The following is a 27,065-nucleotide window of genomic DNA, read 5'->3' on the forward strand; positions in this document are numbered from 1 at the left end:
ATAGAAGCAGCAGTGGCACTACTACCGCCACCAGCACCATCATCAATAATCGTAGATAACATGGTCAAAGCACTTTGAAATTATGTACACATAAATACACAAGTATATCAATATATGTGTATATATTTTACATATTTATAAATGTATTATATATATATATACATATATATATATATATATATATAAAATGGTTTATTGTGTGCATCCAGGGATCCAATGTGTCTGTGTGTGTGTGTGTGTGTGTGTGTGTGTGTGTGTGTGTGTGAGAGTCCATTGGGTCCCTGGATGCTCACAATTACTCATTACAACTACTCTCCATATTTACCCTATTATTCAACACCCCACCCCCCACTGCCTGCAGGTTCACATCATGTTTTGCTAAAATATCTCTGACCGTGGGAGCACATCAGATAATTTTAGGGATGCTATTGCATGCTGAACAAAATTTGGCAGAATCCCCATCTTTAATTTAATAGCAACCCAGTGAATGGTTTCTCTCTTACTCAATGATCTGCAGTGACTCAGAAGACACTGATTTCCCCAGAACATTAGATGTACAGTTTTCTGTATGATGCATATTTATGAACAAGGTTGGAGCTTCTTTCAGGTTCTATAACTTGCCACAAATGTTTGCAATAACCCTTTCCCATCACTTCCTATTCAAAAGAGTCTCTCTAACTCATGGCAACAAATGTGTAGATCTAAGAGGCTGAGGCTTGCATTTGCACCATTTAAAGTGAGGAGGAAAGGTGCTTTAGATGTTTAACAGAGCTGAAATTCCTTTTTTTCCAATTCTGGCCATTCTGCCTGTGAAATTGCATATTTGCATAATTCAAGTCACATGAAATGATGTGAGAAAAGAAAAGGGACCATTTGAACATTTAAAATGACTAGCATCAGAATGTGAACATCAAAACCATTTCCAAGGCTTCCCTGGTGGAGACCTCAATGGAACTTTCATTTTCATGACACCTTGGCTGATAGGTAAAAGTGCCGAGGCTTGCCTTGGCACCTTTTAAAGTGAGGAGGAAAGGTGCCAGATCCTATCCTATCAAGCTGGAATGGTACCCAGTTGAAAGTAAGCAAGCTCTTTGAGGGCAGGAATTATTTAATTATTGTTTTTCCTTCTTCAGTAGTATGTTGTAATGGATAAAGAGCTGCTCTCTGGATAGGGGAACTTGGCTTCAATTCACATTCTGGGACCAGGGTGGTCACTTAACCTTTCAGTTACCCGGGTGACTCTCTAAGATGTAAAGGTAAGACTCAAAGGTTCAGAGGAAGTGCTGATTCTGCAGTGGTAGAGAGTGTTTCCTTTCAGGGAGGTCCCTTCATTGATGAAATGGCAAACAAGCCCAGGGTGGGGGAAAGCCAGCTAATTGCTTCCAGACAGTGGTTTTAATCAGTGATTTCCTGGAATTGCTCAATAGCCAGGAGGAAGGACCGAGTACTCAGAGAACCAATACCTCAAACAAAATGAACCTGGAATAAGGAGTTAGATTAGGGATATTTCCCATACACTAAAATCAGCAGGTTGCTTTTAATTTCATGGTATAAATCTCCAGAAATAGTCTCTTAAAGAAAAGTTTAGGAGAGTATTAATGCAAAGAATGGTCTTAGTTCATAGAGAGGCCATTTTGAGACTGAATGAATGCCCTCAGTCATTAGCTGACATATCCTTTAATGGAGCTAATTTATCTTTTCTATAATCTTCACTTGGAATTCATATTCTTCCTTCCTGAACATAAAGGGAAGAATGGAACCAGGGCAGCCACCATTTTTTTGCTGGAGTTGTTCAAGTTCTGACAGCTCCCTTTGCCTAAAACTGACAAAAACATGGCTCTGATCATAGTATTTACTTACTCTTGATGCTCCAGAAATGATTACACCCCCTCCCATGAACTTAAAATGGACTTGGAGGAGTCTTTCCACCTCACCACCCAACCTATTCTTGGACCTACTGTTTCCCTCATAGTCAATGGCTGAGAGTATTTTGTTCAGAGAGACCAGGAAGGAAGAAATGCATTAAGATAATGTATTTCAAGATTTTGTCTTAACTTTAATTTCAAAGAAAAAAGTGCCCTGCCAGGGGGCTCCGATACATTATCCATCAGAAATGTCCCAGGGGGCATCAGCTGGCACACTGTAAGATCCTCCATGGAACATCCTGTAATGAATAGGGAAGTCTGACCAAATAGAACCTCTTCTGAAATCAGAAGGTCTGCTTCACAACCATGTAATTATTAAGAAAACGGGTGGAAGATGTCCTTTCTACAATGGAAATTCAACATCTGCTAACTGGCTCTCTTCACCACAAGAGGCTATCCCAATGAATTGGCTTATGTGGGCCATCTGTGAACCCTGGTATATTTTGGCATGCTTTCAAAGCTATTTACAATCTGGAGATCAAGGGTCAAAGTGGTCTAATCCAGGCCTCCCTGCTTAGTTATACTCAGATAAACAAATCCCATAGGAACAACAACTGTATTTTCTGTCTTTTTTAAAATAAAAATCTCTGAATATCTTTTGTTTTTATCTTGTCTTAATTTCCTTGTGTCCTCTTTTCAATCTAGAACCATCCCGTACCACGACAAAGTTTTTAAAACTCATTTCTTTAGGGGCGGCTAGGTGGTGCAGTGGATAAAGCACCGGCCCTGGAGTCAGGAGTTACCTGGGTTCAAATCTGGTCTGGGACACTTAATAATGACCTAGCTGTGTGGCCTGGGGCAAGCCACTTAACCCCATTTGTCTTGCAAAAACCTAAAAAACAAACAAAAAAAAAACCAAAAAAAAAAACCCCAAAACATTTCTTTGAAGAAAATAAGCAAATTGAGTCTAGGCATGGAGGAAATTAGGCAAAGTTCTTAGATCTTTAGCATTGGGTAGATATTGTTGAAGGCTGAGGACAAGGGAACAATGAGTCTATGGTCTTCCTATGATTAGCTCTGAGAGGTATGGCTAACAAAAGAGGATCATAGAATCTCTGTGTTGGAAGGGACCTGGAGGGAGGCAAATAGTCCAAACTGTACTTGAACTAAAGTACCCTCCGCCCCAGGAGTGGGCATCTACTTTTTGCCTAAAACCCTATTGTGAGGGGGAACCTCTTACTTTTACCTGTCAGCCAAGGCATCATGAAAATGAAATGAGAAAATATTTTAGAAGAAACTGAAGTAGTTCAGTGGATAGAGAGAGCTGGACCTGGAATCAGGAAGACCTGAGTTCAGATCCAACCTCAGATGCTTACTAGTCATGCTTACCCTGTTCAAGTGGCAAAAAAAAAACTTTGTCAGTCTCAATTTCCTCAATTGTAAAAAGGACCTACTTACAAAGATGGTCATGAAGATAAATGAGATAATCTTTATGAAGTGCACTGCAAACCTTAAAGTGCCATGTAAGATCAATTCAACCATCTATTACTAATAGTATTATTATTATTACTATTATTATTATTATTGCTATGTTACTAATATTGTCATTTGTTGTCATTGACAGTCAGTAAAGGCAGTAAATTTCATGGTGAAAGACTGTGTGATCTGAGGAGCAGTGAACAGAGAAGCAAGAATCCTGGTCATAAAGTCAGGATAGAGTTTGGTTTAAATCTTGGATCTATCATTTCCTGATGGGATCAACATGGGCATATTCCTTAAGTATTCTGAATCTCAGTTTCTTTTCTGCAAAATGGGTACTATAACATATCTAGAGTTTTTTTCAAAGAGTTGTTCTAAATAGAATCAAAAGATTTAGACCCAAAATTAACCTTAGAGGCTATTTATCCAACATCTTCATTTTACAGAGGAAGAAATTGAGGCCTAGAGTCTAGCCAATGACTAATAGGCCTAGGAGAACTTGAACCCGAGTTTGGACTGCAGAGGCAATACTGAACCAGCACAGGACCATGATTCCACTGTCACCTTGACATTTGCAGCTTCCACCAAGTGCTCCTAATTCTACCCTCTGGGACCCAAGTAGAGCCAATCTAAACCCTGTATCATGTGACAGATGTTTTGTTCTTTCCCATCCTCCCTTTCCTATTATTTAAGATGAACCTTAGTAATTTCTTTGATGCAGTTTCATCTTCATAATCAACAAGGTCCCTTTCGGTCAAACTTCTCTGATGTAGCCTTTAACATCCCCTTTAGCTCCTCCTCTCTCCCCTATCCATATCCTTTCCCTCAACAAAACCTGAAAGGATCAATTTTACCCAATGGTAGTAAAGGGATCACCAGTGTCATGCCTCTGGTATCATCCCACAAGAGTTCTGTAGGGTCAGGAAGACAAGGCTTCCCTCACCTTGACTGAAGGGAAGGAAAGGAAAGGAATATTCTGCTGAGAAGAGAAAGAGAGCTCATAAACTGAACAGCACCCTAGGTTTTCTGGACTATTTCTATCTTAGATAATGACATTGTTGATGGAGAAGCATGCTGTGTAACCATAGCCTCTTAGTTACTAGAAAACAGGGTTTTGCATATTTTTTCATTCTCCTGAAAAAATCGCAGTTGGCTTTTCCTCTTTACATGGCCTTGGTAGCTGTTTTGGGAGCATAATTTTCTCACAGCTGGGAATTGAACAAATGCAGAATGACTGGTTTGTCATTAATTTTTCTTACTAGGTACCTGGTATTGGCTTTGGGCTCCACTCATACAGAGCCAAGCGCCTTAGCCTTCTTTAGTATTTACTCAAGCGTGTGGTAGCTTAATAACAATAATAATGATATAATAATTGCTATAATATAGTATAATGATAACTAGCATTCATAGGGATTAAGGATTTACCTTAAGGATTACAAAGCACAGAGCTCATTGCATACTCACTTCAGCTAATTCAGGTCTTCCTAACTCATGTTCAATAGTCTATCTATTCATTATGTTATCCAAATGCCTCTAAATATCCTTTCTTCATTTATACAAGGGTCCATGAAGTTGGGTGTGAGTGTTTCTAAGATTTTGATAAATATAATTTAATAACACTAGTCTCCTTTGTAATAACCTGCATTTATGCAGTTAGCCTTTACACAATTATTTTAACATTTGTTAGTTATAGTTTGCTGCACAGAAAATACAGGAGGGAGGATAAAGGGCTAGATTTGGAGTCAAGAAGACTGCATTTTATTCTGACACTTTCTAGATATGTGATCATGGACAATACCCTTAAATTTCTGAGTTTTTGTTCTGTAAAATGGGGATGAGACCTCTCATCTCTATGCATGAGGTCATGGTGAGGATCAAGCAAGATATGTCCATACTTCCTGAGATGGGAAAAACTCTCCATGATGAAGACTCATTACTCACTTAGACTGTTGGTAGGAATATGCAGGCGTATGTTCACTGGACGTTTCCACTGCTATCTGCTGTTGTTGGGCACTGGCTTCCTGTGATGAAGGTGCAACTGTCTGGGGAGAGGTATCGGCGACAACACCCTAGGACAGCAAACACAAAGATCTCACAAGTTTTAACCATGATAATGGCGGATTTAATCCATTTCCAGGATTCCCCAAAATTGGGATTTATCACCCCTTCTGCTTTTTGGCCAGAGCAGTCCTATTATGACCAGCAGCAGGGGCCTGCGGGCACAACCCGGCAAAAGATAATCCAGTCACCAGGTGTATGTCTGGCCTCGGGGCCTTGGTATTCGCACCAACTGGGCCAAGACAATGACCATCAGCCCCACACCCCAGGAGCCCTGTCTTCTTAGGCAGAACACAGCTAATTCTTTCTTAATGTTGAAACTGCTAAGGGCTATCAGCCCTGAACAAGATGTTAATGATCATAGCCTCAGGAAGAACTCATGTCATCAAATGTACTAGGCTCTGACATTTTACTGGTTTGGACAGTAAAGACACATGGAAAACTTTGGGCGTTTCACTTAACACATCAAATGAAGGACAGCTTTTAAAAATTAAACACAAAAACCCTTTTTTCCTTCCTCTAGATCATTTTAATGTTCTTCCATGTCTTCCAGAGGCTTCAAAAATTACTATTTACCCTTAATTTCTGTTTGCAAAATATATAGACTCAAGCATATTAGTGCATCCTCTATAGATAGATAGAGATTCAGATAGAGATGGTAGATAAGATATAGTTAGATAAAATAATGGATTGATGGATAGATAATGAATTGATGGATAGACAGATAATGAATTGATGAGTAGATGATAGATAGATGGATAGATAGACAGACAGACAGACAGACAGACAGACAGACCTAGGTCTGGATCTACAGTTTCATTAGTTTGGTGCCTAATGATGTGAAGCTTCATTGGTCAATGCTAAAAGGCAGGGACTCTGAAACTTTTTTTTAGCGAGATGCATGGGATTGTGAGGTTAAGTGACCTAAATTGGTTCATACAGTTAATCCAAGGTGGGGCATAAACCCATCTCTTCAAAGTAAGTTCTCTGGCTACTATACTATAATGCCTTTCATAATACCCAGAACATTTTAAGTTTAAATATATACCCAATATTACAGATATGCAATGCAGCAATACATAATGCATGCCCATACATACATACATGTGTATCTATCTATATATATATATATATGCTATATGAGCAAATAAACACCTACATACATATTCATACATCCTATATCTTTAATCCCTTCTCCTTTTCCCCAATGGATCATGAAAGCTTTCTTTAATCCAGGATGGATTTCATCAGTTCTTTTCATGTGTCCTCCTCCCCAGGCTGGCTAATACCAGCCTCCCCATTCAGTCCTGGGAGATGCTACCCATGTCTTGGCTTAGCTCTATCCTTTATACTCAGTGACAGGTATTGAGCCCCATGTCAACTCTAGAGATTTGGGGCCTAGAAGGCTTGTTCTTGCCCAGTAACAAAAGTAACTGTGACAAGTTCTCTTGTAGATGATCTCTTGGAGGATCAGTTTCCTTCCATGGCCCTCCATCTGCTCGTTCTCCTTATGGGCACATATCTAAGTGCACATTTACATGGAGTTCATAACTATTGGTCCTCCTCTGCAAGCACAGATGATGCCCAATGTGTGGAAGCCATCTTTCCTTCCTGCCAGAAGGTGCCTATACCAGTTAAGGTGAACATGTCCTGGGATTGATTGCATAAGCCATACTTGGAAGTCTATAGGATTTTCTTACAGCTGTGTCAATGAACAAAAAAGAAATAGAAGAAAGAACACAGGATCTGGGTTTTGAGGCTCTCCATTTGAATCCTATGTCTATCACTACCTATGGGTTAATGACTTCAGTTCTCTGGGACTCAGTTTGCTCATCTGTAAAATCAGGGAGTTGGTCAAGTGGAACTCTGAGTCTTTTTCAACTTGAGATCTGAAATCCCTTGGTCTTTAGAGAGTTTAATTTCCTACAATGCTTTACAGTTCTAAATTCATAATCTTGATTCTGATAAGTCAGAAATCTTGTCTTCTGGACAAGATGTAGATGGATCGGTGATGGAGATCATTGTACTCATTTACATTCATTTGGTTTTAGATACCTAATTTTTGGAGCATCTTCCAATCTTCTGTATTTTTTTAGGAAGGAAAAACAGTTCATTCAATGATATCTATCTCAAATCCAAATCACATTACTGACCACCAAACTTGCTTCCCAACCTTTTGTACCCATTTCCCTAATGATGGCCCACTTTGAAACCTATCTTAGTTTCTGAAAGGACTTGTCTGTCCTCCCTTCAAAGCTCTGAGCATTCTAGACTCAGGTCCTACTGGGCAGGACAGACACACACACACACACACACACACACACACACACACACACACACACACACACAGGAAGCTCAACTGAAGGAAAGGGATCATCTCAACTATAGGACTATGATGACAAAAAAGTGATAGGAGAAAGGAAAAATGGTAGTAATGGAGACAATGGAAAAACAAGCGAGAACACAGTATCCAGTGTCCATGCCTAAAATGTTCTCCCTTTCCTCGTTTCCAAATTTTCCAATCCTCAGTATCCACCAAAGCTCAATTTAGGCACCATCTTCTACCTTTCTCAACCCCCTTAGATGATATTGTTCTCTCCAGGTTCCCTGTATTTAAATTGTGTATATTTAACATTTAATTTATGTTAAACATTTAATTTAAAATATATAATATTTCTGCCTAATAGAATGTAAGCTCCTTGAGGGAAGGAAATTTTTTTCTTTTTTTTAAGTCTTTTCAACTCTAGTCCTGCACATCCTTAATAAATGCTTATTAACACCATTCTGAACCCTTGCACATTTTATCTGTGGTCCATTAAGATAAAGTGATAATTCTAGATTATCCATCTTCATCATTTCATTTTTCATCTTTCTAACCAATATCTTTCCCCCTTTCTCTCCTTCATGTGGCTAGTTATGAATCTGTGCATGTAAATCTATATTTATATAGCTATTATATAATTGTCTATTATCTACATTTTCCTTTTTCTTTCTTTTCTGTCTTACCTTTTCTCCTACCTATCTTCTTCCTTCTTTTCTTCCCCTTTCTTTCCTCTTTTCACCCTGCCCCTCTCTCCCCTTCTTCTACTTCTTCTACTCCATCTCCATCTTCCTCTTCCTCTTCCTTTCATCTCTCTCTCTCTCTCTCTCTCTCTCTCTCTCTCTCTCTCTCTCTCTCTCTCTCTCTCTCTCTCTCATTTTTGCAAGGCAGTGGGATTATGTGACTTGCCCAAGGTCACATAGCTAGGTAATTACCAAGTGTCTGAGGCCTGGATTTGAACTTAGGTCCTCCTGGGGCTGGTGTGCTATCTACTGTGTTACCTAACTGTCCCTATGTCTTTCTCCATGAACACACATACATATCAGCATATAGAGACAAAGATGTGAATCACAGTGATTTTTGTAAAACATCAGGAAAAGCCTGTCATTGTATTGGCGTGATTCAAACCAAACTGTGGAAGAAAAAAATAAAGATAGAGCCTTTCCAAAGGCTGACAATGCCATCAATACCCTTTCTTATATAAAGACAAGGGGAGGGGTTGATCACAGTTTCATTGAAACTCATTCCCTAGAGGTCACTAACAAAAGTCATCAATTCTATTTACTATTGGTTGAGCATTCAAAGCTTTTTAGGTGGTCAAGAAATGGGGAGTGGTCATTGTGCTTCCAGGGTTCCTTTCCTTTCCCCTAAAGAAGAAAAAACAAAATTCCCCCCCACACTAAGTGACTCCAAACACTTAAGATCTTTGATTTGATCATTTTATTTCATGCACAGAGCAAAAACCCATGGCCATGTAGAGGATGGTAAGTGACTTTGCATGACCAACTTTTGCTGCTATGCTCATTTGCATCCAATTATTTCTCCATGTGCTTGGGGAATAAGGTTGCAAGGGATAGCACTGAGCATGACTTCTCCCTCCCCCCATATACCTCCCCCTTAACTGTCCTTGGAAGAAGAAAAATAAACTTACTTCTATAGGGACGGCTGTTGGAGGCACAGGAGTGTACTGGGGAATGTAGGTCCCTTGCATAGGTGCAGCCGCAGTCATATACTAGAGGGAATCACAGGTAAATAATCCACATGAGTGTTTTGTATGCACAGCAAAGAATAAACCAGACAATGATCTATCACCCGTCAACCATGGTACAATGTCTTATTAATTTCAGAATCATCTTCTGACAAAGAACAAAGAAATGACAGCACAAGACACCTCCCCCCACCCCCCGGTCTATAGGGGTTCTGCCTGGGAATGTTGGCATCCCAACTAAGAAAAGATCAGAGCAGTTAATTAAAAGCACTTAAAAACAATCCACCAATACCCACCTCTTTACATTATTTCTCATTCCTATGGAAGGAACAAGTTCTAAATGGAGTGTTAGCCTTGAAATATTCTTTTTAATGGAGACTCATAATTTGTGGCCAACTCTTTAATCAAATAAAAGTATCAGCTTGAAGGATGTGAATTGGAAGGAAGGTTGAACTTGGTGTAAGGAAGACCTGGGTTCAAATCTTGTCTTAAACCCTAACTGTGTGACCCATATATTGCCTGACAAAGTGGGCATAATAATAGGGTTTCTATCATTGTGCAGTTGTGAGGATTAAATAAGATGATAGATATAAAGTCCTTTGTATTTTTATTATTATTATTAATTATGTGACCATGAATTCTATCTTAAGAATGCCTGATGCACTAATGAGCTCTTCCTGGTTCTAAAAAATGAACAATCGAATAGATGTTGGGCTTATTTTGTTCTATTTTCTTATGACGTTAAGCAGGTAGCATGTTTCTGAAATTTGACTAACAGACTTGGGTTTTAGGACCAGAATTTCATTATATAAACACGTTTCACAGTATATACAAGTTTGGAAGAAGAGTTTTATGGAAAGTTACAAAGTCTATCATTATTTATTCAGTTTCTTTTACTGAATGCAAATATTAGGATATTGCATAAATACACACACTCAGAATCTAAAACATGGCCACAGATCTTGGTTTAGTTATCTAAAATGCATTTTCATGAGAGGAAGGCATCTGATCTGAGAATCAAGTCCTGTGAAAATTTAAATTATTAAATTTATTTTTAATGATGGTTAAATATATAAGCAAGAATTTTTGTCCTGAATTAAAAGCTTCCTCAACCTCCCATGGTGTGCTCAATTTGAGGATAGGAATAGAAAAATAAATGTCCAAACTAGCTGTTGTCCTTTGTATGGTTAAGTCATATCCGTATCTCTTATTCCCTTCCCAGATCCCAATGTTCCTCTCCTTTGCATCTCATGGAGAGTATTAAATTGTCAATTCTTCAAAGTGTTTATTATTTAATATCATGTATTTCAACTAGGTATATGCCCTAGGACATGGTAAGCCTCCTCAGAGAGGGGATAATCTCATCTAACCCTTGTGTTTGCATCTAGTACAGTGTTTTGTACACAGCAGATGCATAATAAATGTTTTCTGAATGAATGAATACATGTTAAGTGAATATCCCTCAGGGGAATATTTGGTGAGGGAGATGCATGGAGTTAGCCATTGACCAGAACACTTGGCAATGCTCACCCCTCAAGGTGTGAGTACCCCATCGTTTGTTTTGGGCTTACAAAAGTCAACTGAATTCCAATAGCTAGCATATCTGAATGAGGCACATCCAAGATACCTACACTTTCCCTCCCTGTCCACTTTTCAGGAGAATTTCTGAATTATTGGCATAAAACAACTGAGGTAAGGTAGCATAATAAAGTCAAATAATCTGACTTCAAATCCTGATTTGTCACTTATTGGTTGTATGACTTAGGACAAGTTGATTTATTTTTCTGGGCCTCAGTTTCCTCCTCTGTAAAGTGAGAAACATGAGCTGGAGGATGTCTGAATCTATGAACCTATGTTGCTTTTGTTGTTCCATCATTTTTCAATCATGTCCCACTCTTTGTGATCTTGTTTAGGGTTCTCTTGGCAAAAGTACTGGAGAGGTCTACCACTTCCTTCTCCAGCTCATTTTATAAATGAGGAAAATGAGGGAAAGAGTTAAGTGACTTGCCCAAGGTCATGCAGTGAGAAAATGCCTGAAGCTGTATTCAGACTCCTATCCTCCTGACTCCAAGGCCAGTGCTCTATCCACTGCTTAATCAACACTTCTTGGTTGACAGATGGATTTTTGCACATTATAGAGTCAACTCATTTGATCATCCTAATAACCCTGTGAGGACGTCAAGATAGGTATTATTGTCTCCATCTTACAAGTGAGGAAACTGGGGCACAGAGGAGTTAAATGCTTTCTCCTAGATGAGAAAAGTAAGGGTAGTATTTATTTAGTTTCTCTGTCTGCCTGTCTCTGTCTCTCTTTGTGTGCATGTAAATAAATCAATAAATAAACAAACAAATAAATGAATGAATAAACAAACAAACAAATAATAGATAAATATATGGTGACTGATGAATGCTCCTTTGAGGTCAAGAACCATACCATTTTATTAATTTTATTTTTGTCTTTTCTTTTGAGGAGAGGGGGTATCACCAACACAGTGCCTGGGTTGTATCTTCCACAGATCAATCCTATTGATCCTTTCATTGATCTTTCAGCTTTAGGGTCAATTTTCTTTCTACTATGAGGGAAGGGAAAGAAAAGGAAAAATAGGAAAGACCAAGGGGGAAAGGGAAAAGGAAGTTTAAAATGATTCTGCCATAATTCAGTGGGTGCTACTGTAGCCTATGGAGTATGTTATTCACATGATACATGGTGGGAGAATCTCAGACTCATTAGATCATAGACCAGAAGGGGACTCAGTTATTTTCTCTAATTCAATTCCCATTTACAGAGAAGGAAATTGAGGCCAGGAAGGTAAAATAGCTTCATCACAGATTCATAGACTTAGAGTTGGAAGGGAACAAGAAATCATGGAATCCAGACAAATAAAGATACCAAAGTTCAAAGGAAGGACATGCCTTTTTCAAGGTCATGAGATAAGAATGGTGATGATGATGATGATAAGAAAAAAAAGAATAGCTAACATTTATATATCACTTTAATGTTTGCAAAACACTTTTCAATATTTCCGTTGATCTTCACAACAACTCTGGAAAATAGATATTATTGTTATCCCTGTTTTAAAGATGAGGAAACTGAGGCAGAAAGAGGCTAAATGACTTGCCCAAAGTCACACAAGAAATCAGTACCTGAGGCAAGATTCAAGTTTAGGTCTTGCCAATACCAAATCAGCAATCTATTGACTATGCCACCTAGACAGGAAGAGACAAGGTGAACCCGAGTCCCCTGACTTTCAGTCAAGGACATTTTACACTGGAAAACAATGGTTCCCATACTTCTGAGCTGCATTTTGGGGATGATTTCTTTCCTATTGATTCTATTTGGACTTCCTGTCCAGACTTCCCAAAACTCCTTTAAGAGGCCCACCCTATGTGCTTGTTTTCTGCTTCTAGCCTACTCTGACTCATGTTGTTAATGGGGATATTATGGCCCAGGATGAATTCATTTTTGGCTCCGCACAGATTGACTTGTCTCGTTTCCTCTTTCTGGCTGACTTGTTGAGGCCACATAAGGTCCAGAGGACAGAATTTGGGGTAGGCAGGAGAAACCTCACTGGGCACAAAAGAAGGTTCTCTTTTTCTCAAGGTGTGTTTACAAACTATCTAAAGGCAATATCTTGTTATAAAGCCCTTTCATGGGGCAAAGTATTACAACAAATCCTTTAGAGGAGACTTTTGGAAAGGCACAGACAAGAAACCTATATGATAAGGCCTTAATAGGTCATTAAGGAGGTGTGGGGATGTGGGGGTGGGTAGAAAGATGATACTGGTATTGTGGATCTGCTTAGTAATTCCAGTAAAGTCTCACAAAAGGCAGCCTAAAACTAATAGGCAATAAACTCACCCACATGTAATTTTAACTTGTAGCCTTGGCCTGTTCTTCACAAATAATTCCAAACTTTCCCTGGGGACATAACAGTCTGATACCTTCAATTGCCCAAAGCAATGGTAGCCAGTCTTAATAATGTTGGTAGAAAGGATCACCAATGTCTAAATGTCTATGTACTATGTACTATGTACTATCTATCTATCTATCTATCTATCTATCTATCTATCTATCTATCTTTCTGTCTCTCTCTGTCTGCCTGCCTGCCTGTCTTATTTACTCATTTATTTATTTATTCATTTATTTGTTTATTTATCCATATATTCAATAATTTATTATCAAGACTACAAAAATGTCATCCAAGAATTAGGATAGAGATCCTTAACATTTTTGTTTGTTTCTTTCAAGGACCCTTTGGTGCTCTGTGAAACCTGTGGAACCCATCTTTATTTTTAAATTTTTTAAGGCAATGGGGTTAAGAGTGACTTGCTCAATGTCACATAGCTAGGTAATTATTAAGTGCATGAGGCCGGATTTGAACTTGGGTCCTCCTGACTCCAGGGCTGGTGCTCTATCCACTGCACCACCTAGCTGCCTTGGACCCCATCTTTAATGTCTTTAAATGTGCAAAATAAAATACCCAAGATTAAAAAGGGAACCAATTATACTGAAAGCAGTTGTCTAAATATTAAAACAAAAGTTGTTGGACCCCTAGATTAAAAACCCCATGACTTGGGAGCAGCTAGGTGGTGCAGTAGATAGAGCACCAGCCCTGGAGTCAGGAGAATGTGAGGTCAAATCTGGCCGCAGACACTTAATAATTACCTAGCTGTGTACCGTTGGGCAAGTCATTTAATCCCATTTCCTGCCCCCCCCCAAAAAAAAAAACCCTTGACCGATGGAAATATTTCTTGAGTTCAAGAGTCTGTCTCCTCGTCTTGTTATACTTCTCTGGGTTCTACCCACACAGAATGGTAACATTTCCTTACACTGACTTCCTTAACTGGTGACCTAGTGGCAATAAATAATGACAAATGACCTTTCTCTGATGGTGCCTACATGGTGTTGAACATCCCAGCTGATTGTGGTTGGTTTGGGGATGTGTTCCACCCAGAAGACACTTTCTGATTCCCTAAGTAAACTCCTAAAGTCATTTCACATTCCAAGAAATCTAGACACTGAATTGCTAATACAATAATGTGAAGAGAGAAAAAAAAAATATGGCTTAAGGTAAATTATTTTTTTCCTCCAGTTGATTAGTTTTGTTTTATTTTTAAAGGATAAGGGAAGCAGAAAGGAAGAGATGAGGGAAAGTAAGATGGGAAAGAGAGAATAAGTTACAGAGAAGAAAGTAATTCTCTGCAAAATTTTTGATTTATTTAATGGAACATAATAACAAAATGGTAGAGGGAAGAGGGAAGAAAAACAGATTGAAAGAAAAAGTATAGAAGAGAGGTCAAAGAGAACATAGAAGAAAAGAAGGAGAATTAGAGAGATGGGAAAGGAGAGTAGAAAAGGAAGGGGAAGATGGAGGAGAATGAGGAAAAGAAAGTCTTGTCACTACTTCCTAACACTTAACCATCTTTGTTCTCTCTCTCTCTCTCTCTCTCTCTCTCTCTCTCTCTCTCTCTCTCTCTCTCTCTCTCTCTCTCTCTCTCTCAATAGCCTTTTGATTAATCTCTTGTCCTCAGTTCCATCTCCTCTGCAATCCATCTTCTACACAGCTGCAGAAGTGATTTTCTTAAAGTGCAGTTCTGACCACATCAATCCCTTGCTCAGAACACTTACTGTTTCTCAGGTAAAATTCTGGCATTGATGTCATTCACAACTTTTATCTACCTTTCCAGACTTATTGCAACTGACTCTTCACCTTGCAGTCAAATTGGCCAAATTGTTGTTCTTAATAAAGCACATCCCACGTTGTTTAGTTAAACCTTTGCGGAAGTTGACTTCCATATCTAAATGCTTTCCCTTCCCATTCCTTCTGTCCCTCACAATCATTGATTTCCTACAAAGGACTTTCTCCAGTTTCAGTAGCTCTCCTGATAACATCTTCCTCTCCAAAATTACCTTTTATTTACTATTTCCTAATGCCCCTTAACCCTAAAGATCTTTTTTTTATTTATTAACATATGTATATTGGAGTCAGGAGAACCTGAGTTCAAATCTGGTCTCAGACACTTGATAATGACCTAGCTGTGTGACCTTGGGCAAGCCACTTAACCCCATTGCCTTGCAAAAACTAAAAAACTAAATAAATTAATAATTAGACATAAGAACTCCTTGACGGCAGGATCTGTTTCATTTTCATATCTGTAATTCTAGCCCCATTCTTCAAGATAAATACTTGATAACTGATTTAACTTATTCACATTTCTACTTCACACCTATTTTTATTATTTACTATTTAAAAGTATGCTACAGCCATTAAAATGTCTTACTGATGCCTCACTTTTTTCCCAGCAAGATCATCAGTTAACCAGTCAAGGAGTAAAGAAACACTGAGTGCTCCAGTGTAGCAGGCATCATTCAGATTCTATGTATAGTGATCAATGATTTGGGGGTTAATAAGGCCTATGACAAAATCCTGCCTCAGTCATTTAGAAGCTGTGAAACAACCAGGAGATTCCTTAAACGCTTGGTGTCTCAGTTTCTTTATATGTAAAATGAAGAGGCTGATTGCAAAGATTCCTTTATCTATGATCCTAGTATGAACCTACTTAGTTGTGCGTCTCTGGGCAAGGCATGCACCCATTCAAAACCTCAGTTTCTTATTTGGCAAAATTGGGATAACAGCGGCATGTATCTCACAGAGGGTGATGAAGGGATATTTATGGATTTTTCTATCTGAAGTCTGTCCTGTTTTAATTTCTGTATTTTTCTTTCCTGTGTCACCCCATCTTACCCTTTGCTTCTGCTTCTCACTCCTGCTCTCCTGCTACTGTTGTTTGAAGAGTGCTCATTGTTGAGCAATTTAAAAGTGTTCTGAGGAGTGGTGAGCTCTCCAGATGGAAGGTGCTTCAGAAATGAAGCAGATAAATAAATAAAGTTCTCAGGTCATAGTGCATTGAGAAGAGGCAATATTTTTTATTTGTCTCTGTCTTATTGATTTATCTGAAGAGCTTTCATTGAAAGTTATATAGACAAGTGGTAGAACCAGTGATGTCTGTCAGGACTTAAAATTAAACTTTTCATAGGCTTCCTTCTCTCCTTCCCTCCCTTCTTCCTTCCCTTCCTTCCTCTCTGGGAAAGAATGAATTGTGGAGGAATTTAATTATAGAGAGAGATCTCAGATGAGCTAAGATGTCTTCAATTTACCAGAAAGCTTTATTATTCCCTAAACTGAGTCTAGTGCCAAAAAAAAAATCCAACCCAACAACAACAACAAAAAAACAAACTCAAACCGAATTCAACAATATTTAAAGAGGGTGATTGAGATCAAGACAACACAATTTGTGTTGAGAAGGTCCCTCATACTGTCCAATGCATTTCCCTATGGAGTGTTTTCTTCCAAGATTCTTGACCCCAGATGTCGGGAGCATTCCTGGGAAGCTGACTGTAAACTCAAAGGGGGCATATGGTGAGGGTACTCTCCAAATGGCCCCAGTACAGAGATAACATCCCGGAAGAGTCCACATATTTAATGCCCTTTGTCCCACCACCACCCCCATTTAAGTTCAGAGACAGTTTGGGAGAGAATGTGACCTGTTTAACTTTTTGAAATATTTATTTTTAGGGATCATGCCAAGAGGGAAGATAGAAGAAGAGGGACAGGGAGAGGGAAGAGTAGAGAGCATGCCAAGTGGTGGTGGTGGGGGGGGGAAGAAATTGGGCCAAAGTTAGAAATGGCAATGGTTATTTTTAAAGTTATCTTTAGATAGAATTCAAATAAAGGGCTAACTGCACCATTCTCACTATAGGAGGTGAAAGTTTACATGTGTAGTCATAACAAAAAACTATTCTGTGTGGTCTCAACAGTTACCCCTATTGTGTTTGCACTCTGAAGGTTTTTTTTTTATTGTTTTTTCAATCCAGAGTTGAGATCATTAAATGGAAGTGTTTTATATGGAAATGAACACATACCATATATGCAGAGCCATAATTAGGGTGGGGTGACTGGTTCTTGGTCCCAGGGCGCTGAAATTTAGAGGGCATGAGCATTTAAAATAATGATTTTTAAAGACTGTGAAACTTTGAAATTAATTATATTTACATTTTAAAAGCAATTACACTTTCAGCAGGATAGATACTAGTTAGTATGGATGATCAAATTAGATTGTGCAGTAAATGGACTGCTGAACCAGAAGTCAGGAAGATCGGAGTTCAAATCCAGCCTCAGAATTTTCTGGCTATGTGACCCTGGGAAGTTGCTTAACCTCTGTTTGCCTCAGTTTCCTTAGCTACCTACCTCCCAAGGTTGTTATGAGAATCAAATGATTTTTTTTAACATATGATAAGCACTATATAAATGCTAGCTATTATGATAAAAATGGTGATGGTAAAGGTCCTGGAAAGTGTGCTTCTTTCACTGGTAAACTCAGCCCTCCCTCACTGCAGCCCTCAGTGCAGCATCCTCATGAAGAATGTCCATTTCCTGGCAATGTAGTTAAGCTGGCAGATAGCTCAGAAGACATCACCTCTAGTGGATCAGAGCTGATAAGGGCCTTAGGGGATAGTCAATATAATTCCTGCATTTTGAGGAAATTGTGGCTAAAGAAATGAAGTGATTTATGCAGGGTTAAGTAAGAAATCTAACATGAATGCAGATCCCCTGACCTGGAGTCCTCTGTAACATGACCCTTCCCAATGGGACCAATATCATGGTCTTCACCCAGTTGCTTGAGGGGCATGTTTAGTTCTGCTTGCCTTAGGTAACCCAAACCACCAGTCACAGCTTGGCTTTTCTGATATAGTTATATAACCATCTCCAATTTGCTCTCTCAGTGTGGCATGGAGAGGACTGTGAGCCATGGAAGTCTATATGCCTGTGGGGCATACACTCTGACTGGTCTTATTCAAACTGGAAGGACTTGGAGTTCATTCATCATCCCAAATGAAACTTCGTGGGGAAATATAACCATAGAGATGAAAGCACTGATCTTTGAACTTTATAAATGACTGTACCAGAGTCTTACCCCAATGCCTCATTTTGGCTTGGCCATGACCCCTAGGCTCTCAGCAACTATATCAGAGATGCTGGAAGTAGCAAAGGCTTTAAATATGAGCCTCGCAGTGACTTAGATGAGTATCAAAAGAAATGTTAAGTTTGGAGAAGATAAGATCCAGAAAGTTGGACACCAAGTAATGATATTTTTTCCCCTAGCCATAGCAGCTCATATACAGCTTCTAAAAAAAACCTATGGACTAGGATTTGTGAACTACAGTGGGAGAGAGAACATCTATAGAATTAAAATCATGGCCCTGAGGTCTAGGGGAACACACATCTTCTATGGTTCTCTTGTCAGTGGCTCTATCCTTTCAGCTTTCCCATCTGCCAGAAAGCCAGAGTACAAAATCGAAAGAACAGCATGGTGTCGGGGACATGTAAACATTTCCACAGAGACTAAAGCCTGCTCTCTTAAGGACAGCATTTGGAGGAGTCAAAGGTAAGGTACAAACCTTGTTCTCTTTGGGAAATTGAAGGATAAAAAGCATAGAATAAAAGGATGAATGAGAGGAGCTGGGAAAGGAGGAGGAAAAGATTTTTAAAAAGAAAAGGAAGTTTAGCTATTGGTGCCAATTCAAAAGGGGTCCCATGCAGGAGGTTCATAGGATCCTAGATGTAAAGGAGTAAGGCCATGTGAACTCACTTAGGCCTAGCTCTTCATACCTTAGTTGTTCCTAACACCAAGACTAACATAATTATCTACTGCACCACTAGCTACCTCAATGGTCAGGCTTGAACTAAGTTCCTGGCTCCTAGGCTGATTCTTGATTTAATAAACTTCCTTGAATTCCCTTAAATCCTTTGATGTATAAGTGGAATCCACCTCCTCTCTGTACAAGGAAATGACTACAAAGTATGGTCAGAAGGTTAAAATTTTCTATTTATTCCCATGTTGTCCCATAAATGTCTCCCTGGTCCCTGGTGATCTTTCTAGGATAGTATATGGTACCTACAAGTGGGGAGATAATAAACATTCATCACAGTTTCTGAGAAGCTACACCTTTGAAATTTGATCATTCCTGTAGGTCTCCCTCTCCACTAATGTCCTCTACTTCTCCAATGCTGCATCATGGTTGAGAAGTGACACTGGGTTTTCAAAAGTGATGCCATGGAAGAATCAACTGAAAAGGGTCCCCATGTGATCAGGTTTCAAGGTATATAAGTCTATCAATTGAGGGTCATCCTACTAATTGGGGATGTAATATTTATTTATCTCTTGATCTATTATTTGCCTATTTTTAATCATTCATTAATTAACTTATTCATTTATCTGTTAATTCATCAATTCATTTATCTATTCATTTATTTATTTAGGGCACAAGAACTCATTAAGATAGTTACTAAGGCATAGAGGATTTCTCATCTGCATTGACAGAGTCTCCACACAGATTATGCTCCCTAATGAAATCTACTTTCCTGAAATCTAACATCCTCCAGCAAGTTCACTGCACACACCATCCTCTTCCTCAATGCCAATGTCCAGGTTGTCCCCTAGGATTTGGAAATTTTCTCTCTTCACCATCACCTTATGGCATTTCTAACTTGTTTCAAGCCTGAGTTCAAATGCCACGTTCTACAGGAAGCTTCCCCTCCTTTAACTTTCTTGTTGTTGATGATGATGATGATGATGATGACTATTGATGAATGATTAGTGCTCCCATGAATGCTTTTGTGTTCAATTTCCATATATTTGCATTATCATGCATATGTATGACTCTCCCTTCCTTCCAGTAGGATGCAAGCAGTTGAGTGTGAGGACTATTCATTTTTATTTTTATGCCTCCAAAGACAATAGATTGTGTTCAAAATGTCCTAAAACATCTAATTATTAAATCAGTAAACAAACATTTATTATACTTCTACCATAGATTAGGCACTTAATCTCCCTTAGTCTTACTTGTCTCTTCTCTAAACTGGGAATAACCATACCCATGCTGTCAACCTCAAAGCCTGTGATGAAGAAAGTGCTTTAGGAACCCTCAAGCACAAGAGAAACAAGAGTTCTTATGATGTGTGTTTCCACTTAAGCATGGGAGATGTCAAACAGGAAATGAGAAGCCATGTCCTTACAAGCTAATAATGGCAAACAAAGGAAGTGAAATGGAAATCTGACACTGAAAATGTTTACTGGAACTTCCCATCTTATAGAAACAAACAACAAAAAAAGGGAGGCCATTTTTTTTGGAAGGGAGGAATTCACAGATGTGGTACAAGACAAGATGAAAAATGTCTGAGGGATGAAACAGCTGAACCTTGTAAACAAGAGAGCAGATGAATTGGGACATTGCCAATGCAAGAGGAGAAGGAAACACACTCTAAAGCCTTCTCTTAGGAAACAAGGAAAAATGGAGGGGGGGGGGGGGGTTGGACAAACCGGCAATGCTCAGGGTGATTCTGGAGACAGCTACAGAAGACTCTTTTGGGGTGGGGGTGGGGAGGGGGAGGAGTGGGAGATCAAAAGTTATTTTCATCACAATACTAAGATAATTTCTAATATGGCAAATTTTGATGGACATAATCCACCTAAACAAAAGCTCTTTGGAGGCCACATTAAATTTTTTTTTTTTTTAGTTTTTGCAAGGCAATGGGTTTAAGTGGCTTGCCCAAGGCCACACAGTTAGGTAATTATTAAGTGTCTGAGGCTGGATTTGAACTCAGGTCCTCCTGACTCCAGGTTCTGTGCTCTATCCACCGTGCCACCTAGCTGACCCCGCATTAATTTTTAAGGGTCCTGAAACCCAAAGATTTCAAAACCTCTGCTCAGTGTCATGCTTGGGTTTCACCTTCAATAGGAAGCTTTGCTGGTCAAAGTGTCTTTTTATTATTTGTTTCCATATTGAATGGACAAATGTCAGCTTCTTGATGGCAGGGATATTGTTTGCTTGTTTGTTTTGATTTGTATTTCTAATGTTTGTTCATAGAAGACACTTAGTAAAGGCCTGTTGGACTGGATTGAAGGTAGCATCCAGGGGCGGTTAGGTGGCACAGTGTTTAGAGTGCCAGCCCTGGAGTCAGGAGGACCTGAGTTCAAATCCAGCCTCAGACACTTAATAATGACCTAGCTGTGTGGCCTTGGGCAAGCCACTTAACCCCAGTGCCTTGCAAAAACAAAACAAAACAAAAAAGTAGCATCCATCCCACATCCCACTTAGGTTTGGGTTTGTTATATGGCTTAAACTTTTGTTTGAATTCATTTTACTCAGTTTCCTTGAATATTTTTCCCATCTTCCATAAGTCCTCAAGATCAGCTGTTAATAAGGTGACTCAATTTGAGCAAACTTCTAAGTGAAATATTAGTCCCTTTCTTTGTACTATTGGTTGATTGGTTAGTTCTTATCCCTTGTTATTGAAAAAGATCAAAACAACATCACTTTTATTCTGCTACTTAAAATTCATATATTACTTTAAAATATTAAAATTATTTACATTTAATACCGGAATCTTACAATAAACTTAGAGGGTAAGTACTGTTATTGTCTCCATTTTACAGATTGGGAAACTGAGGTAGAAAAAGGTTAAATGACTTGGCTAGGTTTACAATCTAAGAAGAATCTGTGAAAGTACTAAGAAATATTGAGGTTTTTCTTGACTTATTATTTCCATTTTACAGATGGGAAAGCTAAAATAGAAAGTTTAGGCGACTAGGCTAGGATTATAAGCTAAGGAGAGTCTGTGAAAGTACTAAAAAGTATCAAGGTCTTCACTCTGGTCACGGTGCCACCTGACTGCATCAGACAAACTCATTATGAAATAACAAAGATTTGCTTTATAATGTTATGATACTGTGTTTCCAAGATACTCTTGCTCTCATCCCAGTCAAAAAGCATAACTGAAGAGAGTTATATAAAAAAAAGCCATTATCAGTTGTCCACACCTCCAACAATTAGATAGTAAGAGGATGGGTGACCTAGGAAGGTCCCAAGATGATGGTGTCGGGAAAGGGGAGTTTTGATGAAGGAAGAAGGGCAGAGTGGGCTGCTGGCCAGCTTGGGCAGGCTTTGATCATTTGAAGCTAAGTAGCAGACGGAGAAAGAGAGGAATAGGAGGCAGGGATGTTTTATTTCTGCCTAATATCCCTAGTACCCACCAAATCAGGAAAAATGCAATAGAATTTAATAGATGATTGCTAATTGATTTGCTTTAGTAAATGAGGCACAGAAAAAAAGAGGTGGGATGAGACAAACTTATATTCTGCCTATTTCACAATTCTATCCAGAGCCAGACAAATAAATCACTGCACCTACAGATCAAATCATTTTGGGATTCTTTATAACTCTTTAACAGACCTGAGTGATAGGTGAAGATACAAAGAGAAAGGTCTTCCTGTCTTCAGGAAGCTCATATTTTAGTGGGGAAACATCAAATATGGATGGAAATAGGTCTGTACTTAATAAAAAGAGAAGAGATAGAACCCTCAGTCTGGTTCAAATTTTTTTTTAATTAGATCTGCAATCATCTACCAAATGGAATTTCCTTTCTCATCCAAGACATGCTGCTCCAGTCAATTAGCCCTATCACTGTAATAAAAATTATTTGAATGATAAATCTCTCATGCAGAACATAATAAAAGACATTTCTGCAAGCTGCTTTAAGGGATCTTTAAAGAAAGTTTGCATTTCATACATAAAGCACCTGGTATTTAGTTCAAATTGACCATTTAAAAATTATTTATTTAAGTCAATGGGATTAAGTGACTTGCCCAAGGTCACACAGCTAAGCACTTATTAAGTGTCTGAGGTCACATTTGAACTCAGGTCCTCCTGACTCCAGGGCTGGTGCTCTATCCACTGCACCACCTAGCTGCTCCACTAAATTAATTGATTTTTATGGTTAATGAAAAGAACTTAATTTTGAGCAGATAATCAAAATGAGGAAAGAGAAGGATTATCTTCTGAGCAAGGTAAATTTCTTTTCTTTTCTTTCTTTTTTTTTTTTTGCAAGGCAGATGGGGTCAAGTGGCTTGCCCAAGGCCACACAGCTAGGTAATTATTAAGTATCTGAGACCAGGACTTGAACCCAGGTACTCCTGACTCCAGGGCCAGTGCTTTATCCACTGCGCCACCTAGCCACCCCTTGTAAATTTATTTTCTCAGCTCTGTACCTCCATATAGAAGACACTCAATCAACTGGTCTTGAATGAATGAAAGAATAGAATGAATGGGAAACAACCTGAGAGGGCCCCTGGGGAAGATAAATGCTTAGAAATAAAACTGATTTTAAAATCTAGAAGTCATTCTTTCCTGAATCTCTTGCAAAGAATCCACAACAGTCCTAATTGGCAAAGGAGACACAACAGATCTGTGTACAACGGAGGGCAACTGAAGTGTGAAATGAAGGGCCCAGGAGCTAAGGGTTTTGTCTCTCCATTTCCACAAATTTAGAAACATAAACAGCAAAAAAAATCAGGATTAGATTCTGCCAGTAAAGAGGAGAGCCTGAATAGTAGTCTAATCCTCTTAGCTGGCTCTAGGCTTCAGTAGAAACTGGAAAGGGCCAATTAAGCAATCTTCCTAATTATCAGAGGCTTGTCGGAATGCACCATAGAGGCCCAGATTTGTTTTTGTGACATGGATCGTTTTAATTTGTACATGATATATTGTCTTAAAACTCTAATTTTTTTAAAAAAAGGATTTTTGTCATGACAAATTCATTAACTTCTAGGAGAAGGCAAAGCTTAGCCTAGAGGGATCAGGCATAGAGGAAAATGATGGCAGAAAACCTTCTCTGTATTTGCTAGCTTGTATGATGAAGTCTATATAGAGATTTCCATGTTTTCTGTACAGATGGAATATAAGCACCAGTTTCTTTTCAGAGAGTAGGGTCCTTAGTTCTACCAATATTCCTTGAGGTGGCTTTCCAAATTGAGAAAGGGGAAGTGTGATTTGTTGACCTTTGGGTTCAGTGGTTTCAGTAATCTTTTTGTTTTGTTTTGGTTTGGTTATTGCCAGGCAATAGGGTTAAGTGGCTTGGTCACACAGTTAGGTAATTATTAGGTGCCTGAGGATAGATTTGAACTCAGGTCCTCCTGACTCCAGAGCCGGCGTCCTATCCACTGTGCCACCTAGTTGCCCCGGTTTTTGTAATCTTAAAGTACACTGAATTTGGGGTTACAGGAAGCAGGTTCAAATCTTGCCTCTGATGCTTACTACCTATGTGACCATGAGCAGTGTCTTCATCTGTAAGATTAGGGCATTAGACTATATGGCCTTGATGGTCTCCTTCAACTTTAGATCTCAGATTTCATGATGAAATCATTTAACTTCCCTGGGCCTCAGTTAAGGACAAATGCAAAATGAAAGGGTTGAATTGTCATTTTTCTGTTGTTTTTCAGTCTTGTCTGACTCTTGGTACACATTTGAGGTTTTCTTGGTAAAAATCCTAGATTGCTTTGCCATTTCTTCCTCCAGCTCAATTTTATAGATGAGAAACTGAGGCAAACAAGGATCCCCCAAACAATAAGTACCTGAAGCTAAATTTGAACTCATGAAGATGAGCTTTTCTGATTCCAAGTCCAGTTCTCTATGCAGCATGGCATCACCAGTTGCCTAGGGATTGAACTGGTCTTTAAAAACCCTTCTGGTTCTAGATTTAAAAAAACTATACTTTCTATTATAGAGAGTCAGGGAATCTTAGAAATGATCTAATCCCATCCCTTCAGTTTATAGAGGAGGGAAATGGAAACCAAGAGGAGTTGTGACTTACTTAAGTGGAAGAGTCAGGATTTGAATTGAGATCCTCCAATTTCAAACCAGTCATTCTTTATAGGATGCCATGTTGCCCATAGGTTATCATCATCAAGGAATACTTTTTAAGCTCTTACCTACTATATTTGCCAAGCACTTGGCTAAGCATTGTGGGAAAAGAACCAAAACAATTTCTGCCTTCAAGAAGCTCATATTTGAATGATAGAGCTGGCATGTTGACAACTCTATATAAACCAGTCATAAATTGTAGAGATGGAAGGAAAGAAATGTACAGCTGTTAAGTGATTTGCCCAGGGCCACAGGACTAGTATGAATGCATCTGGAATTATATTTGTACCAAAACCTTATAAAGTTGTGGTAAAGCTTTCTGAAACTCTTAAGATTCCATAGAAATGTCAGCTTTTATCACTGTCACTGCCTTGTCCCTACACCATCAATGACTTTCCATTGACCATACAACAAAGTAGATGATCTAAAGCCTGGCTGAAGATTCACACTCCCATCTCCATCACCAACAATTTGACTCCAATGAACCTCTCCAGACTTAGTTGATCTTTTCCCCCTTCACCCATATTTTTTGGTCAAACCAACAAGCTATTAACTTCTTCCTAAATTTTGCATTTTATATATTCTACCTTTGTGCATGCCTAGACAGTCTCCCATGTCTGGGATTCATTGCCTCTCTCATCTGTGCTTCTTCCTTTTCCTCCTTCAAGCATCAGCTCAGGAGCACCCTCCCTGGAAGCCTTCTCTGAAGAGTACAATAAATTTCTCTCTCCCCCCCCAAATTATTTTGTCTTGGCCTCTCTAAGCATCTGCTGTATCATTAAGTGTCAACTCCTTGGGGGCAAAGATTCTTTCATTTTTCAGTGTTTGCCCATGCCCTACTCCCTACTCATCCTGTGTCTTGCATATGATAGGGATCTATTATGAACACATCATAATCAATAATTTCTTTTTGCTCATCTGAAAATGGAAGCCATATGAGAAATAATCAGGACACAAATGGCAAAGATCCATTTTTTTTCTGATAAATGGATGAGCATTCAGATTTTCATCAATCTGTGCATTGATTCCCTGTTTTTTTTCCATTCCTGAAACTGGCTATTGGCCACACAATCTAAATTTACAAAGTTAAGAAGGAGCTAAAGCTCACCCTGGGGTGGGTTAAACTGTGTTATTTGGTCTTCAAGGTTGCCCTAGCACTGCTCCTCACATATTCTAGATCAAACCAATCCATATCATACAACGTCCTGTTTCTCCAGCTCTTTGCCCTTGCTCACATCGTTTGCTCTAATAGAAGTAACCCATCTACTTAGCTGTCTTTGCCAATATCAACAATTTTCTATCTATATGTTATTGTTTCTATGCTATTTGGATGGGAGCATAATGCCAAAAGGCCCTTAGCATGGCCTTAAAGATAGAAAGACTTGGATTTAGATATTGCCTCTAGGAATTACTAGTTTCATAACCCTGGGGCAAATTACTTGACCACTGATCCCTGGTTTCCTGTAAAATGGGGCTAATAACAGCAATGACCTCTCGGGTTGGTTGTGTGGGTCAAAGGAAATATTCTAAAGGCTTTGGTACTTTGCCAACCTGAAAGCCTTATGCAAATGGGAGCTATCCTTGTTTGCAATCCCATCTCCCAACTGGTCTCTTAATTGTTGGTGCTCAAGTCTTGCTTCTTTTGGGAATAAATCTACAAGTCTCTGAAAACCTAGGAAACAGATGGGCTTTGTTCTTGGCCAAGAAGCCAAATTCCAGGGCCATTCTCAAGGTTCTTTCAATTTCGAGGATCCTTAGGAAACAAGGCCTGTAGAGGCAGCTGTGCTTTAGGCTCCTGTGGAGCTCACTCCTCTGGCTTGATTGCTAAATGATCTGGGCCAGAAATACTCATATTAGTGTGGTGAAAGCCAACAG

General features: G+C 39.0%; 1 protein-coding gene across 1 annotated transcript in view; it reads right to left on the reverse strand.

The window, feature by feature from the left end:
• Positions 1–5,281: 5,281 nt before the first annotated feature.
• The window catches only part of RBMS3 (RNA binding motif single stranded interacting protein 3), a 759,514-nt gene continuing 737,730 nt past the window's right edge, over positions 5,282–27,065 (reverse strand). Inside the window, exons 12-13 of the mRNA XM_074195636.1 lie at positions 9,374–9,454; positions 5,282–5,413 (exon numbers count right to left, since the gene is read on the reverse strand). Of these exons, the coding sequence (XP_074051737.1) occupies positions 5,282–5,413; positions 9,374–9,454 (213 nt within the window). The remainder of the gene's footprint in view (positions 5,414–9,373; positions 9,455–27,065) is intronic.

The sequence above is a fragment of the Macrotis lagotis genome, chromosome 7 (genome assembly GCF_037893015.1).
Source record: "Macrotis lagotis isolate mMagLag1 chromosome 7, bilby.v1.9.chrom.fasta, whole genome shotgun sequence".
NCBI lineage: Eukaryota > Metazoa > Chordata > Mammalia > Peramelemorphia > Peramelidae > Macrotis > Macrotis lagotis.